We start from the raw sequence: 14,889 nt of genomic DNA, 5'->3' as shown, positions 1-14,889 counted from the left end.
GTTAGGAGTTTATACAGTGGAATCAAGACCTGAATTCATTTAAATAGCTTTCTGCTATTGAAAATGTCACAGGAAGCCTTTGCCTGCTGTGTTTGGGGGAGAAAATCAGAGCTTGAAGTGCCCAGGCTTTGTTCTTTCTAGAGGAATCTAGACCTGCATTTCAGATGAAGAAGCCTGCACATTATTCTCTGTGCTGTCACTGGTTATGGGGATTTGGGGCCATGAGTCAGAATTTCCTGAGTTCAGAGGCAGAGGATGGTCGAGTGTTGGACTGGTTCAGAGTTCTGGGGGTTGGGGCTGGCTCTGTCTTGCTGAGTGAGGGGCTGCAAGGCACAGGCTGCTGAGGGAGAGGACAAGTTGATTCTGCATCCACTCACCAGACCAACAAACTCTGTTTTTATCTGAATGAGTCCTTCTCCTGATGTAAATCCTGAGTGTGTCTGTGAGCAACCAAACCTTACAGAGGTTTAAATATGTGTGTGTGTACAGGTGTGTGTGTCTGTCTGTGTGCCTGTATGTGTCTGTGTGTGTATTCCTCCCTCACAACTTCAGGAGTGTATTTGTGGGGGCAGCTTTAGCTCTGCAGTGACTGATTGCAGACACCTGAAGCCCTGCTGGTTGGCTTTGCAGTATAAAAAAAACCACATCCAGAGAGCACTGAATTTATTCTGAGTGCATCCTGATTTACACACGACTCTCCTCAAGCACTGGGTGACATGTAAAACACTCTTGCTTTCCAAGAATTTCCAGCTCAGAAGCAATGCCTGTGTTCCTAGCAGCAACCTTTCCTCAGACCCTGCACAGCCCACCCCCAGCAGCTCTGGGGGTCCTGGCACTGCTCTCCCCTTTCTCACGAGGCAGAACTTGGTTGGGTATTCAGAGAAAAGAAAAGTTGAAGAGAGCCACGAGAGGCACCTGCAGTGCTGGTTTGAATTGTCAAACATGTTGGGATTTTGCTGCACGGGTTGCTCTGCCCTCTGAGCATCTCAGTTTGAGTCAAATATAGGTGAAACTATTTGAATGACTTGGTGTTCCTGGCTGTCTGGTTTTTATGTTTATGCTGGATGCTGAAGGGGGGCAGGGCAGGTTTGTTCTTAGTTGGACATTGCTTTTGAGGGTGATGAGATGAAGGGGTCTGGCTGGGTGCAGCTGCTGGGGGGTCTGTGGGCTCAGTGCTCTGGTTCTCAGTCTTGGTCTGGTGTCCAACTAAAGATCTTTGGGTTGCAGGTAGCCTGTCAGCTGCATTTGGGTCCCTCAGGCCACAGTTTGGTCCTGCTGGGCTTTGTTCATCATCTCCTGGTGCTGCAGACCCTGCAGAAGGTGTCTGTGAAACTTGGGTTCCAGGCAGCCTCAGTGTCTCAGGTGCCCTGTGGGGCTCATGGGGGGCTGGTTGGGGGGTCCCTGGGATAATCCTTTCTCTTGGGTCCCTCCACCAGAAGTCTGACCTTCCTTACCATGAGCACGCATTGCCTGCATCCAACAGGAACTGCCTGGATTGAGTTTATGTCCATAATTAAAGCCCACAGCTGCCTACAAATGAAAGGAAGGGGAGGAGGGATTACTGGAAAAGATGAAAAAATAAAATAAAATAAAATGAGTAGAGTCACTTGGCCAGCCTGTAATTTGTGACAGAGGAAGAGTTTTCACTGCCTGGCAGATATGCTCATGAATAAGGCAGCTGAATGAGTCCACCCTAGCAAGGGGAAGAATGAATTTTTTATCAAGAAATCCTGTTAGCATATTTACCTATTGACTTATTGGTGCCATAAGCCTTTGGATCTAGACATAAAACATCAGTGGGTTTGCTTTTTCAGTCTTCTCAGCTGTGTAAGGCTGGAGGAGAGGAGAAACAAAGGGAAGGATTTGCTTCTATTTAAACTCTACTGAATTAACATTATCACTGCATGCTACAACTGCAGTTAAAACATGTTCAGACATGGCTGGCATTATTGAAGCAAAATTAAAATGCTGCCAGCTTCTAGGATTTTACTGAGAGGCTGCTGGTATTTTAGTTGATGTTGTGCATTTGAATGCTTTCCTCTGGAAGGTCCTGGGTTTATGTGCTTTAGGGAATTGCAGCTCCCTTCCTCTGTTGTTTGGGACTTTCCAACTCTTGTCACTGGAAAGAAAAGGGAGAAAATTTGAATGCCAGTGTCAACAAACAAAGGGCTCGTTACCCAGGTGTGTGTATTTGTATTGTGTTCTGCATGTATTTGTATTTCACTTTGCATTTATTTATTTTTCCTTTTGTGTTTCTATTTATTTTTCCTTTATTACACAATGATTTCCTCTGCTGGAGGCTTTCACCTGGATTTCCTGTCCCGTAGTAAGTGATGGGAACTTTGCCCCCTTGTTTGATGTCAGGATCACCCTTGAGCTGCTTTTCCCTTTCTGCTTTTGCTGCCCACAGTGACAGGGATTTCTTTTGCTGGAAGAGGCTGCACATGGCTCTGGTTTGTGATGGGGCAGATGTGTCTCACCGTATGCTTGGGTACCAGTGTGCAAACACTGCAAATAATTATGAGGCTTTCTTAATTAAGGAGTCAAAACTTACTCTTGACCTCAGTGTTGTTTCCAGGGATTTGGGCTGTGAGTTAAGAGTTGGATTTGATGCTATTAAAGTTCATGTGAAGTCTCTGTCCCTCCTCCTCCCCATCTGTGAAAGCACTTTGCACTTTCCAGAAGTGAGGATCAATACTTTGGGCTATTGTGGTGCTGAGGACTGTGCAGCAGCCCAGAAAAGTGCCTGGTGCCAATGTCACTTGAGTCTGTGACTGCTCTGTGAATCGAGTAGATCCTTTTTGATTCTGCAGGTTGAACTTGGAATGGCTTTTCTCAGCAATTCTGGATTTTTTTGCCCTTTTACTTGCCTGTGCAAGGTCTGCCTGCCCCTGACAAATTGCTCAGTTGGTACCTGAGGAAAATGGGCTGGATAAGGCAGGGCTCTGTGTGCTCATTGTACATGCTTTTAATTTTTTTTTTCTTGATAATTTCTGTGTTCACCTAATCCTAAAGAATAGGGATGGATAGAAATAAATCAACCATTAATAGCATCACTAATTAACAGAAGTAGCCAGGAGAAAATTGTGAAAAATCAGATGAAGGGTAAATAGAGTTCATCTCTCAAAAGCAGCTGGGAGTTTTCCCCAATGCAAAAGCACTTATCTCAGGGAAGATTGCACTTTAATTGCCCCAAATAAGTCAGGCTCTGCCATTGATTAAATTACAGGGAGTAAACTTGAGGTGTACAATCCATTTGGATTAAAAACACAGTAAAGAGCTAATGGTCTGTGGTGGTTCAGCTTTGGCTGTATCTGTCAAATTAGATCCCTTCTTTATTGAACCCCACTCTGGAAACATTTCCAAAGGGTTACGTGTTAGCCCATTAACTGCTGGTTATTCACAGTGGTGAGCAAAGTGCTGAGCAAAGCAATAGTAGAATTTCTTCCTTGAAAATCCAGGGCAATTCCTGTCAGAAATGGCTGAAGCCCATCCAAGGAGCAAAATGGCTCCTTCTTCAGAGGCATTTTTGTTTCTCTGTTCATGGAAAAGTAGAGCAACTTGAAGCCTAAATGTTTCTAACAGCTTGAGAGCATCTTTGCCCAGCCAGGACACCCGAGCTGGGGCTCTGCTGGCAGGACCACCCGTGACCTGCATGTGGTGCCCAGGTGGGTGCTGGTACATGGCAGGATGGTTTGTGGCTCAAAACTTCTGCAGATGCTGCCCTTAGGGTCCCATCTGAAGCTCCAAAGACAACAACAGATGGGGCTTTTTGCATGGGTGTGTGATAAGAGGACAAGGAGCTGTGGTTTAAAATGTGGAGAGGGGAGACTGAGGTTGGACATGAGGATGAAATGATTCCATGATCCCACCCTGGGCAGCAGCTTCCTAAGTGGAAGTCAGAGTCATCAGGAAGTCTCTATAATTTGTATTAATTAAAATTATGTTATTATTATAATTAATTTATATTAATTTATATTAATTATAGCCTTGCATTGAAGTCAGTGGCAGTGTGGTTGACGTGGGGTAGCTTTGTGTGTAGATGTCCCTCAACTCTCTCTTCCTTGCAGTATACAAATAAAGGAACACTTACACATGTACACAAACAAAGTGATTAGAGACAGCACTGATTCTGGAAAGAAGAGAATCACAGTGTTTTGTCCAGAAGCCTGGAAATCAGGAGCTGAAACGTGAGGTTTTTTTGCTCAGGTTCATTGCAGGCCAGCAGTCCCTGCTCAGAGCATCCATCCCTGCTGTGAGCAGCCAGCATTTCCTATGGCAAAGGTCTTTGTTGTTCTGCTGCTTCTGTGCTGCCCAGGAGGATTTCATCAGGTTCAGCAATATTTAATAAGTTATTTGAATAAGTTATTTAAACATGTGCTGTTGGTGCTTGGCTCCTCTGGTCCTTGGTGTGCATTGCTGGGGGGTGACAGGTCTGGGGTTTGCCTGGGCTGGGAGGAGCTGTCAGCTCTGGATCCATCAGGTCTCAGGTTCACCCCTGGGACATGGCCTTGGTCCACACTTTCCTGGCTGCTGCTGGATCTCTGGGAATCCCTTGCCACGTGAAATATAGATTTAGGTTGTGCTGCAGAAGCTGGAGTGGGAGGCTGCAGGCAGTTGTGCTCTGCTCAGAGAAAAGGGGAGCTTAGAAGAAAGGAACAGAGGATTTGGAGATTGTTTTGTTTGACTCTCTCTGATCTGTAGGCTGTAAATCTCCCCAGACCTCCACAGAAACCTCCATCCATCGACCAGAGGCTGTGTGTAAACCAAATTTCACCTAATTATTTGTTTGTTAGTTTGAGGTTCCAGAACCAGGGTCTCATCACTGATGCAAACTCTGACCAAGCATCCCTGGCAGAAACTGCACAGCCCCTCGGGGGCTGCTGGGGCTTTTCCTGCAGGGGCTGCCACAGCTTTCCCAAAAACTTCCCTCACTGGCAAGGAAATGCTGTGGAATCTTTATGTGCTCCTTCCCCTTCCAAACCACCTCCTGCTCCCTTTGACTGGCCCTGAGAAGTCAGTGGTGAGTGGGGTCTGGCTGGGAGCATCCCCTGGTGACACCTTGGGCTGGAGAGCTGGGGGTTTGCTGCTGGGATGGAATGGAATGGGATGGAATGGAATGGAATGGAATGGAAGCAGGGCACAAGAGCAGGGAGGGATTTGCTGATCACTTCATGGGGATGGGATGGGATGGAAGGAGGACATGAGAGCAGGGAGGGCTTTGCTGATTGTTTCATGAGGATGAGATGGGAGAAAGCTGCAAGAGCAGTCAGGGCTTTGCTGGCAGTTTCATGTGGGTGGGATCCAGCTGGCTGGAACAGAGCTGCTTCTGGTCTGGCTCTAGCAGCAAGAAGCCCCAGTGAGACGGGAAAGTTATCTCAGGACAGGCAAGGAACGAGGGCTCTGCCTCCCCATACCCCAGGAACATGGGCCAGGAAGGAAGATGAAAGGTGATGTAAAAGCATTTCTGGTCTCTGCAGCACATTGCAAGCAGCAGTTGGCTGCTTTCAAGTCAATTGTTTCAAAGCATATCTTGAAATGAATCAGTAATTAGACTCGGCTGCCATGTTGTTAACATAATGAAGCTGTGGCCTAAGAACTCTGAGAGCCAGCAGTGTCTGTCCCTGCCTTTCCCTGCTGGGGAAGTCAGGGGAAGGAAAAGAAGTGAACAAAGCCATGGAGCTGCTGGGGCAGGATGAGAGGGATTGCAGAAGACATTAAGAATTTTCATTCTTAATAAGAATGAGGCTGCACATCTCTCTTAATGAGAGATGAGGCTGCACAGACTTTCTCCTCTCATTTTCCTTGCCTGTTTTCCCTTCAGACTCCTTGGTCTGTCATGTGCTGGTGTTGCCTTTAGCAGGGGTGGTTTGTGGTAGGGTTAGTTAATCCCTGTTCATCTTGGGTGAGTCACTGATCAACTGACATGGGTATTTCTGAAGAGAGATTTGCTATTTGGAGAAACTCTTGTCATGTGTTTGATCCGGAGTGTGTTCCTTCAGGAAGAAGTTGTGCAGATAGGCACCCTGCAAAAAATGTCTTGGAAGGTATTTCCTGCATCAGTGCTACAGGGGGTATCACCTGGGAGAGGTGCTGTGACATTGGTGACCCACATCACACGTGTGTCTTTCTTATTTACTGGGTGACTACGTCTGCAGAGACATTCTGAGGTGGCATGGAGCACATGTAAAGCAGTTGTTACTGTGAATCCTTCTGCAAGAAGAACTAAACTTGCAGATGTGGTTGGGAATAGTGACCAGAGCAGCACAAGTAATAAGTAAAAGGGACCAGGATCAGTAGGAATGGGTGCATTTTGTGCAAGGTGATGTTTGTGCATCCTCCATCTGTGCCAGCCTCCAGGGCAGGGAGGTGAGCCCTGACTTTGTGGTGTTATTCATCCTCTGCAAGGGGAGGGAGGAGAAGAAGAGTGTCTGTGGCCCTTTTCCTCACCCTTACCCCCACCATCAGCCTCTCAAACTGCTGCATTCTTCACTCTCAAGAGAAGAATTTTCGGTTTTCTCAGCACTTGGCTTCAGTGAGCAGCCATGTGGCATTTCACTTCTCAGCAGAAACTTTGTCATAAACTAAACCACTCTCCCCTCCCCTTACTCTGGACTGCTGCTTACTCAGGGAGCCTCGGGTGTGTTCTGATGACAGCCTGAAGTGCTGAGTAAGCAGATGTGGAATTGCAGTGCCCTGAAGATGCCAGAGTTTCTTGCAGCTTCTTGTCTCCTGCCCTGGGTGTCTGCACAGAGCCTGGGCATGGTGCCACTCTCTGCCTGGAGTCAGAACACACCAAGGGGAAGCCTGGGGGTCCCTCCTGGGTGTCTGTCTCTGTCTCAGTTGAGATGTAAAGATGCCAGTGATGCTCAGCAAAGGGCAGGGGCAGGGGCAGGGGAGGGAGGAGGCTGGTGTAGAAAACCTTGCCCAGAGGTGGGTCACTTAGGAGAGTGTTTTGGTCCTAGAGCTGTGGAATTAGGTGAATTTTCTTCCTGGAACTTATAGCAAATCATGGTAGGGGTTGACAGCTTGGTTCACCAGTTCATTTGCTTGCATTTAAACCAAACTAAGCACATCAGTAGTGGGCAGCTCAAGGGCAAGCTGGGAGGAATTCTGCCCTTGCCACCTCCTTTTTCTCTGATATTTTGGTTTTGAGGCTGATTAACATTTGTTTTTTTGTTTTTTTCTCTCCCTTTCTTCTGGCTTCCAGACAAACGATGCTGCAGGAAATACCTGGAACTGGCTTTACTTCATCCCTCTCATCATCATTGGCTCCTTCTTCATGCTCAACTTGGTGCTGGGCGTCTTATCAGGGTAAGACTCTTGTGACTTGTTTGTCTCTACCTGGGGAAGGAAAGGGAAGCTGTGAAGCTGTGTTGTTTTAGCACAAGAGGATTTGTTTTAGTGAGAGGATGAAAAAGAGCAGTGTGGGTACCTCACACTCTGCCTGGGACCCCTTCAGCCATTTCCTGCCCTGCCCATTCCTGGCAGTGGGGGTTTCTTTAAGGCTATAGAGCCATAGGATGGGGGAGGACTGGTGAAAAATCATTCATTTAGATGATTCTGAATCCAGACCCAAGAGGTAAGTGAGCTCCCTGGAACTGCACTGACTTGAGGCTGTGCTGCTGACACTCCTGCATCATCTTGAAAACTCATCAGGAACCCACTGATGCTACTACAAATACTTCAGTGCTGAGCTGGAAGCCCAATATAATATATTTGGTCTAACTCCAACATGGAGAAATGTGAAGCTCCAAAAGGAGGCAATTAAAAGGTCTCAGGCAGTTGGTGTTGTTTTTAAGCCCCTGGCTGTTGAGGCCAATGTCTGGGTTTTGGGGACGCGGAGGTCTCTTGATGTTCAAAACCCAGGGTTCAGCCAAGGATATGTTTTTTGTTGCATATGAGTTTTGGGTTTGGGCCATTGTAGAGATCAGACTGCCAAGTCTGAAGCCCAGCTGGAACGTCCCCAGCGTCTGTGGAAATTTGATCTGGAATTAACAACCTGACTCATCTTAATGTTTTATGAGCTCTTAGACTTTGGCACCTCATTTTGCACAGTTTCTTGTTAGCCCCTCCAGGTGATCTCAATTATAGAGATCTAATAAGATCTAGATTTATTTCTGGCTCTCAGGACTATGGGAAGAAAGAAAGGAGTTAATGTTGCTGAGTGGGAAAAACCCCTCAGTGCTGCACCTTTGCTCTTCAAGTTACTACAGCAAGAAAAATATTTTCCAGAAACAGATTCATCCTCATTTTTATTAATTTGTCAAGCATCCCTGTCCTCAAAACACATGCTGGGTGCATGAGCCAAGCAGGGCAGTTTTGCTGGAGGCTGTGCTGCTCCCAGAGAGGGTCATGGAGAAGGCCAAGTTGTGCACTTTGCTGTTCCTGCAATCCAGGAATAATGATCTTGATCAATAACTGATCAAAGCCATTCCCCAGCCCTCCTGATGTATCAGAGGCTTTCTGAAGGAGAGCTGCTTGGCCATCCCTGGCTGACGTGTGATTTAAAGCGAGTGCCAGGGCTGAGTCTGGTTCATTAGGTAATTCATCTTCCCCAGCCCACACTGGGGTCAGCCCATGGTGCCTGTAATGATACTTAAGGTTTAAAGCAAAACTCAGAAGCCTGCAGGCTCCTTTCCCTTTGTGCTGGATCCCAACGTGTTTGGTGACCGAAAGATTGGAAACCTCTGTCTGCCTCTCCTGAAAGCCTCTTGTTGCTTGGGGCAGAACATGAATATTATATAAATCTGTGTCTCCCACATGAAAATGCAGCTCTGTGCATCAGGTTTCCCTTTGTTAGTGGTAGGGATGACAAAATCCTCGTCACGGATGGAAGCTTTTAAATTTGATCTTGCACAATGGTTTGATGTCCTTGTCTGGAATAATTCCTGGGGAGAGGCTGAAGACAATAACCACGGGAGTGGAGGTGCTGACCCCACTGCTCAGCCTGGGAGGGATGGAGGGAAGTGGGAATATGGAAATGGGCTGGGGCTGAGAAGGCACCAGAAAGATGGAAAACCCTCTGAGGGCAGAGAGTGTTCCCAGTATGTGCTCCAGCCTAAAGCCCCAGAGAAGTGTAGAAAAAGAATAAATCACATCCAGCAGAAATTTCTCCTTTGCTTGGCTGGCTGTGCCTGGGGAAAAGGGGTGATTGGCAAAGGGATGGGGACTTCCACACGAGGACATTGTAGCATCCACATCCCAGTGACCATGTCACCCCTGGCTCCTGCAGCAGAGGCTTTTGGCACCTTCCCATGTTCTTGTTTGAAGAAGACAAGGTTGATTTAGGGTTGATTTAGGGCTAGGGGTTCTACAGATAGCCCATGAGCAGGGTCAACCTGGTAATTACTCACCAGGTTCTTATTTTGAGGATCTGGGCACTTCATAGCCTTGAATATCGTCCTGGTTGGGTGGCAGGAGGGATGCAGTGCAGAGAGGGACCAGAGGGGAAGGCAGAGGGGATGGAATCTCTCCAGGAGACTCTTTAGGTCACTGCTTTCCTGGGTTTGCATGAGGAGTCCATTACTGTCCTCTTCACAAAAGCCCTGTTGGTTGGGTTGTATTTTGTTTTTCAATACTTTCCCATGGACATCATCAGCACTGGGGGGTTAAGCTTCAGCCTGACACTGTCCATACCTTGGCAAGCCACAGAGAAAGCTTTTACCTGAGTATTTTGCTTGGTTTTGAGCTATTTCCTCTCTCATATTTTTGTTCCTCAGTGGGCAGTAAGGAAGCTACAAGTTTCTGAAGCAGGTTTGCAGATGCTGTCACAGATTATGGCAATAAAAATAATCTGAAATGACAGCAGGCTGTTGAGCTTTTTACTGACTACTGGATTGTGCAGAGTTTTGCCATAACTCCTAATGGATTTTTCTGCCTTTCTGCAGTTATTTGTGAGCCTGGGCCAACACTGGGCAGATACCTGACATGAGTGGGCTTTGTTCCTGACTCTCTCTGAGCAGTGTAGCTGGGTCTGACACCGTTGGCCACCCGAGTCTCATCTGCTAGCAGAACGTGGAAGCATTTGCATTGCAAAGACTACAGAAGAGATGATACCTGGTTTAAAACAAAGAGCAAAGAACCTTCCTCCTCTGCTGATTCCTCTGTAGTTATAAAGAAAGCAAAGGCAGGGAGATGTGGTGTATGTGTTAGTGAAAACATGTATGTCTGTAAATATATATAAGATATATAAGAAAAACCCCAGAGTTTTGGGCCACAGCTGATATCTCAGCAGGCTGCAGCCCTCTGCCACCCTGCTCTGGCAGCTGTTGTCACCAAGAGATGGGAACCCAGCTCCCACCTCAGCCTCCTGTTCCTCTGTCCCTTAGCAGTGATTTCCAGGGTTGTTTTTCTCATCCTGCTGCTGGTCTCCCCCTCCTCTCAGCCCAGTTAACAGCTCTCTTCCATGGGCTGGTGGGATCATGGAGTTTTCTACTCCTTTGGCGTTGAGTTGGGAATTAATTTTCCCTGGTAAGGAGCTGGCTGATCCCATACAACACATTTATGACTGTTTTGATGTTTTGGATTACACAGTGCAAAGAGGATAAATGTTATCATGGGATGCTGTGAGGAAGCTGATTTCACTTATTGCAAGGCTAAGTGCATCTTGGCTCTGATTCAGGTGGGGAGTGGGGAGGGTGGCGAGACAGTGGGAGTGCTGGCCAGAGAGGGCAGTGCCCTGGGAGTGATGCCCTTGGATGCTGAGAGTCTGTGTCTCTGAAGTGTGAAAAATGCTGCTTGTCATGTCCTCAAATATTTATGGTGAAGCCTGAGGTATTTCCAGACCAGCCAGTAAAGACTCATGATCTTTTCCTGAGGTTTACTCGTCTGGCTGCAATAACCAAGTGTGGAGAGGCACAGTTTCAATCTTCCCTGCTTAATTATTACCAGAACGTGGCCCAAACCTGCTCTGTCCTGAGATGTGCAGCACCTGTGAGACCAACTGGTGTGAGAACTGCAGGGAGACATTTCCAATGGATGCAGCATCTCTGTGACAGCAGGAGCCTGGCAAGGGATACAGCCACAGACTGTGCTGGCCCTTTGCAGCTGAACAAGGAGAGGGATAAATGGTGCTTTGATTCTTTTCTGATGCACTCTGAGTTGTGCAGAGTGTGCTGTGGGGTGATGCTCTGTGGGGTGATGCCCTGTGGGGTGGGCAGAGCTGCATTAAACCCTCCCTGCCATGGGCCCCAGACTCCCTGGGGAACATCTGGTGCTGTGGTACCTTGGGTCACTGAGGTTTTGGTGCTGTTCAAGCAGCTCCCTGGGTCTGGAGACCCACTCAGTGGGTGAAGCAGCTGTTTCAGTGACTTGCTCTGCTGAGTTTCATGACATGTTTCCCCATCCTGAGGATTTTTGCCAGCTTGAGATCATAAAACTTCAGCCTGCGAGACGTGCAGGGGCTGGAGCAGAATCAGGCTGATTAATTTGTCATAATGGCAAAGAGTTCTTCTGTCCTCCTTCTCCCTCATTACAGAGACAATCATTCATTTTCCCTGCAAGTTTGTCCAAGTTCACTGTTAACCTGCTGGGATCTGACTTTGGTTGGTGTTAATTATTTGCAGAAGAAGAGCTGCATCATGAAAGGCTGAGAATTCTGCTTGCGTTTCTCATTCAGTCTTTCCCCAGCCTGTGCTTAAAAAGGAGGGGAAAGACAGGGCAAAAAAACCCTTTTCTTTCTTGTCATCCCTTGCTCATTCCCCTTTTTAACAAAATCACCATTACAATCAAGCAGTGTAGGAGGAGCCCACATGTTTCTTGCAGAAGAGGTCAGGGAGCAATGATTTTCCACACGAGCTTCATCTCACCAACCTAAATATCCTATCCAATGCAGATGCTTTGCTCTTTTCGTGTTTTGGGTTAGGACAGGAGAGATGGACTGCCTTGATTTGCCCTTCTGTTAAGCTGCAATGGGAAATAAAGGAATGATACATAGGAGACCTAAATCTCAATTTCCTGGGGTCTCTGCTTTGACTTTGGGGTAGAAACTTGATGAACAGAGCCAAGAGGTTCATCCAGCAATTGCAGTAGGCTGATACTGTGAGATAAATAGTGCTTTTTAATTCTTTATTCTCTCTTTGTTGTTGCCTCCTTCAAGTCAGGTTCCCCCAGCTGTGGCACTCACAGCATCTCAAATTGAATTAGGTGGAATCAAAGTGAAATTGGCACAAGCTGAATGTAAAGACAAAAGGAGGAGAGATGTATTGAAGGTTTCACCTCTCTGCTGTGCCTCTTTCTAGAAATACAAGACACGTCCCAGAGCTGGCTGGCATTTGAAGCATCTTCCTGCTATGTTCAGTGATAAAAGGGACTGTAAAGCCTGGATCTGTGCTGGGAGATCAATCTCTCAGGGATCCTTTCATCCGCTATCAGCTGGTTCTGGAGAGCTATTTTTTCCCCTCCTCTTTAGAGCAATGAGGAGGAAGCAGGAGCAGCCCCAGCTGTGCAGGATTGATCCATCCAGCAGAGATATCAGGATGGGTTCAGCAGCACAACCAGCTGGGTCTGTACATCTGGGCTCAGTCTGGGAGAGATGGATGTGCCCCTTCAGGACATGCCCAATGTCCTCTTGGCCAGCTGGAGCTCCAGGTGAGGTAGGAACATGGAACTTGGATGTCTTCAGGATTTCATGCAGCTGATGGGAGAGCCCAGGGCAGATGAGGAGCCCCAGAGCTTGGTCATCATCAACACAAGGAAATCTTGGTTTTCCTCTGGGCTTTCCTTGCTTAATTACAAGTTTTAAAACTCTGACTTCTTAGCAATCCACCTTTATGGGCAGGAAAATAAAATCTTAGAGGAGCCAAATGTCACCAGCATAAAGAAATTCATACTGATGGTTTTCCAGGAGAATCAGTTGCTCTGTTTCATCTCATTATAGCACTTTCCAGTGTGATCTCTGCACCCCTGGGATGTGCTTTCTTCCACCTCCCTCAGATTTCTGTGCAGGTGCTTTTCTGTGCTTTTTCTTCTTGCTCCAGACAGGCTTTCTAATCAGTATGCTTTGCCTGTGTTCAGTGCTGACCTGGGCCTGATTTTTAGAGGTATTTAAAACCCGTGATTTAACAGTTCCTGTGTTCCTATTCGTGTTTCCAAGCCAGTAAATCAGAGGACCATATTATTTTTACTTTTACCTGCACTTCAGGATTTGTTCTGTGAGTGAGAATAACCATCCCTTGGCTCATCCTGAAGTCTTTCTGGTGTTACAAACACTGAAGGTTGGTGTCTGAGGTCTGCAGGGCCTCTTCCTGGCAGGATTGCTCTCCCCCTGCTGCTGCCTCCCTGGCAGCCCCTTTATGGCTTTTGGAGCCCTGCTGTGGGCTGAGGGGGGCCCTTTCACCTCTCAAAGAGTTCCAAGTGTTGCTGGTGTTTCTGTTGATGATGGGTTCACCCAAGCACTGAGATTTGTTGGATTAGGATAGGGTGGCAAACCCCAGCCTCAGAAACAGAGGGCTGAGAGGGAAAGGAAAAATTAACTGAAGGCTCTTTCTCTATTTCCTTCTCAGAGCTGATTAATCAAAATAAATCAAAATCAAATCAAAGGAAAGGAACTTCCACCCTTAAAATCTATCAAGTGTTTCTGCTTGCATGTGGATGCTCTGGGGAAGCTGGGAGGCTTGGAGGTGTGTGCAGCAGTTCCCATGCTGGGAAGGTTCTTTGGAGCACTCTGGAGCTTCTCACAAGTGATGCTCAGCCCCTGAGTGAATGGTTGCAGCCTGACAAGAGCCCAGGAGACTTGGGTTTGCTGAGGAAAAGAGGATGTGCTTTGCTCAGCTGCCCTCTGTCATTTTCCAGCATGTTCCTAAGTCCAGGGTGCCACAAGTGTGTGAGCTCATCCCTGCCATCTCTTTGCAGCCTCTTAGGGAAACTCCCACCTCAGCCTTGCTCTTGCTGGAAGCTGATTGCAAACAAGGGGGGTAATCAGCACCAAGTTCCATCTGAGGCTCTTTCTGTGCCACCTGTAAAAGGGGGGAACTGGAAGTGAGAGGAATTTGGGATGATGCCTCTCCTCACCCAGGCAGCCCCCAAGCAGCACAAGACTCCTGATTCTGTACCACTGCCCCAGCACGTGTTTCCCACACGGATGCTGCTCCAGCCTGCATGCCAGAGCCAGAGGAGCTCCAGTTTTCCTTCTCCTGCCTCCAGCCTGTCCCTCCCTGCTCTGGAGTGACGTGGGCTGCTTAGCAGGCTGCTGACAAATACCAAGTCTGCTCCTGGGCACTGCTCCACACTCAAGCAACAAAGCTTACAAATTGAGCCTTCTGTCTTGGCCAATTTTGTTTCTCCACCTGGAGAATTCGTTTTGGCTTGTGAGTAACTCAAACATCTGCAGTCCTGGCTGCTCCTTTTGCCAGCAGCTCACCCACTTGGATCACCTGGCTCCTCTCCATCCTGCATTTCTCCAGGAAGGGCTCTGTCCCCAGACACCACGTGCCACCCAGGCTCAACTTTACTCATTCCTCTGACGTATTTGGACTGGAGATGAAGTCAAACCTAAAGCTGTTTGTTTTTTTGTTTGGTTGGTTGGCTTTGACTTAAAATTCTAAAAGGGCTTTGCAGCTGATTTCCTGATTTCCTTCTTGGAGGAGTCCTGAGATCTGTGCTTCTTTCTGTTTACTCTGGACAGTGCTTTACATTCAGTTCTCCCGTTTTAAGATCTGAGATGTCATGAGATCATCTGTAGATCAGTGGTAGAGTTCTGAAAGAGGAACCAACTCCCTGTGTTGTTACCATGAGTGCTGTTAGTGGTAGCAAGGACAGTGATGCTCTACCATCTCTCTCTGCCTCTTCCCTGTGAGGGGGAAGCATTTCTTTCTGCTTTCCAAGTAGAAAACCTGAATTGCAGAGGTTTAATGGTGTGATCAGTCTTGCAGCAGGCTGCTAGCACTG

At 47.4% G+C, this 14,889-nt stretch overlaps 1 protein-coding gene across 1 annotated transcript in view; it reads left to right on the top strand.

Annotated features, from left to right (window-relative positions):
• CACNA1B (calcium voltage-gated channel subunit alpha1 B) overlaps window positions 1-14,889 on the top strand; it is a 199,011-nt gene that overhangs the window by 74,484 nt on the left and 109,638 nt on the right. Inside the window, 1 exon segment of the mRNA XM_030461487.1 lies at window positions 7,211-7,314. Coding sequence (XP_030317347.1) covers window positions 7,211-7,314 — 104 coding nt within the window.

Source organism: Calypte anna, chromosome 17 (genome assembly GCF_003957555.1).
Source record: "Calypte anna isolate BGI_N300 chromosome 17, bCalAnn1_v1.p, whole genome shotgun sequence".
In the NCBI taxonomy this organism is placed as follows: Eukaryota; Metazoa; Chordata; class Aves; order Apodiformes; family Trochilidae; genus Calypte; species Calypte anna.
This window is presented reverse-complemented; position numbering and strand designations above follow the sequence as displayed.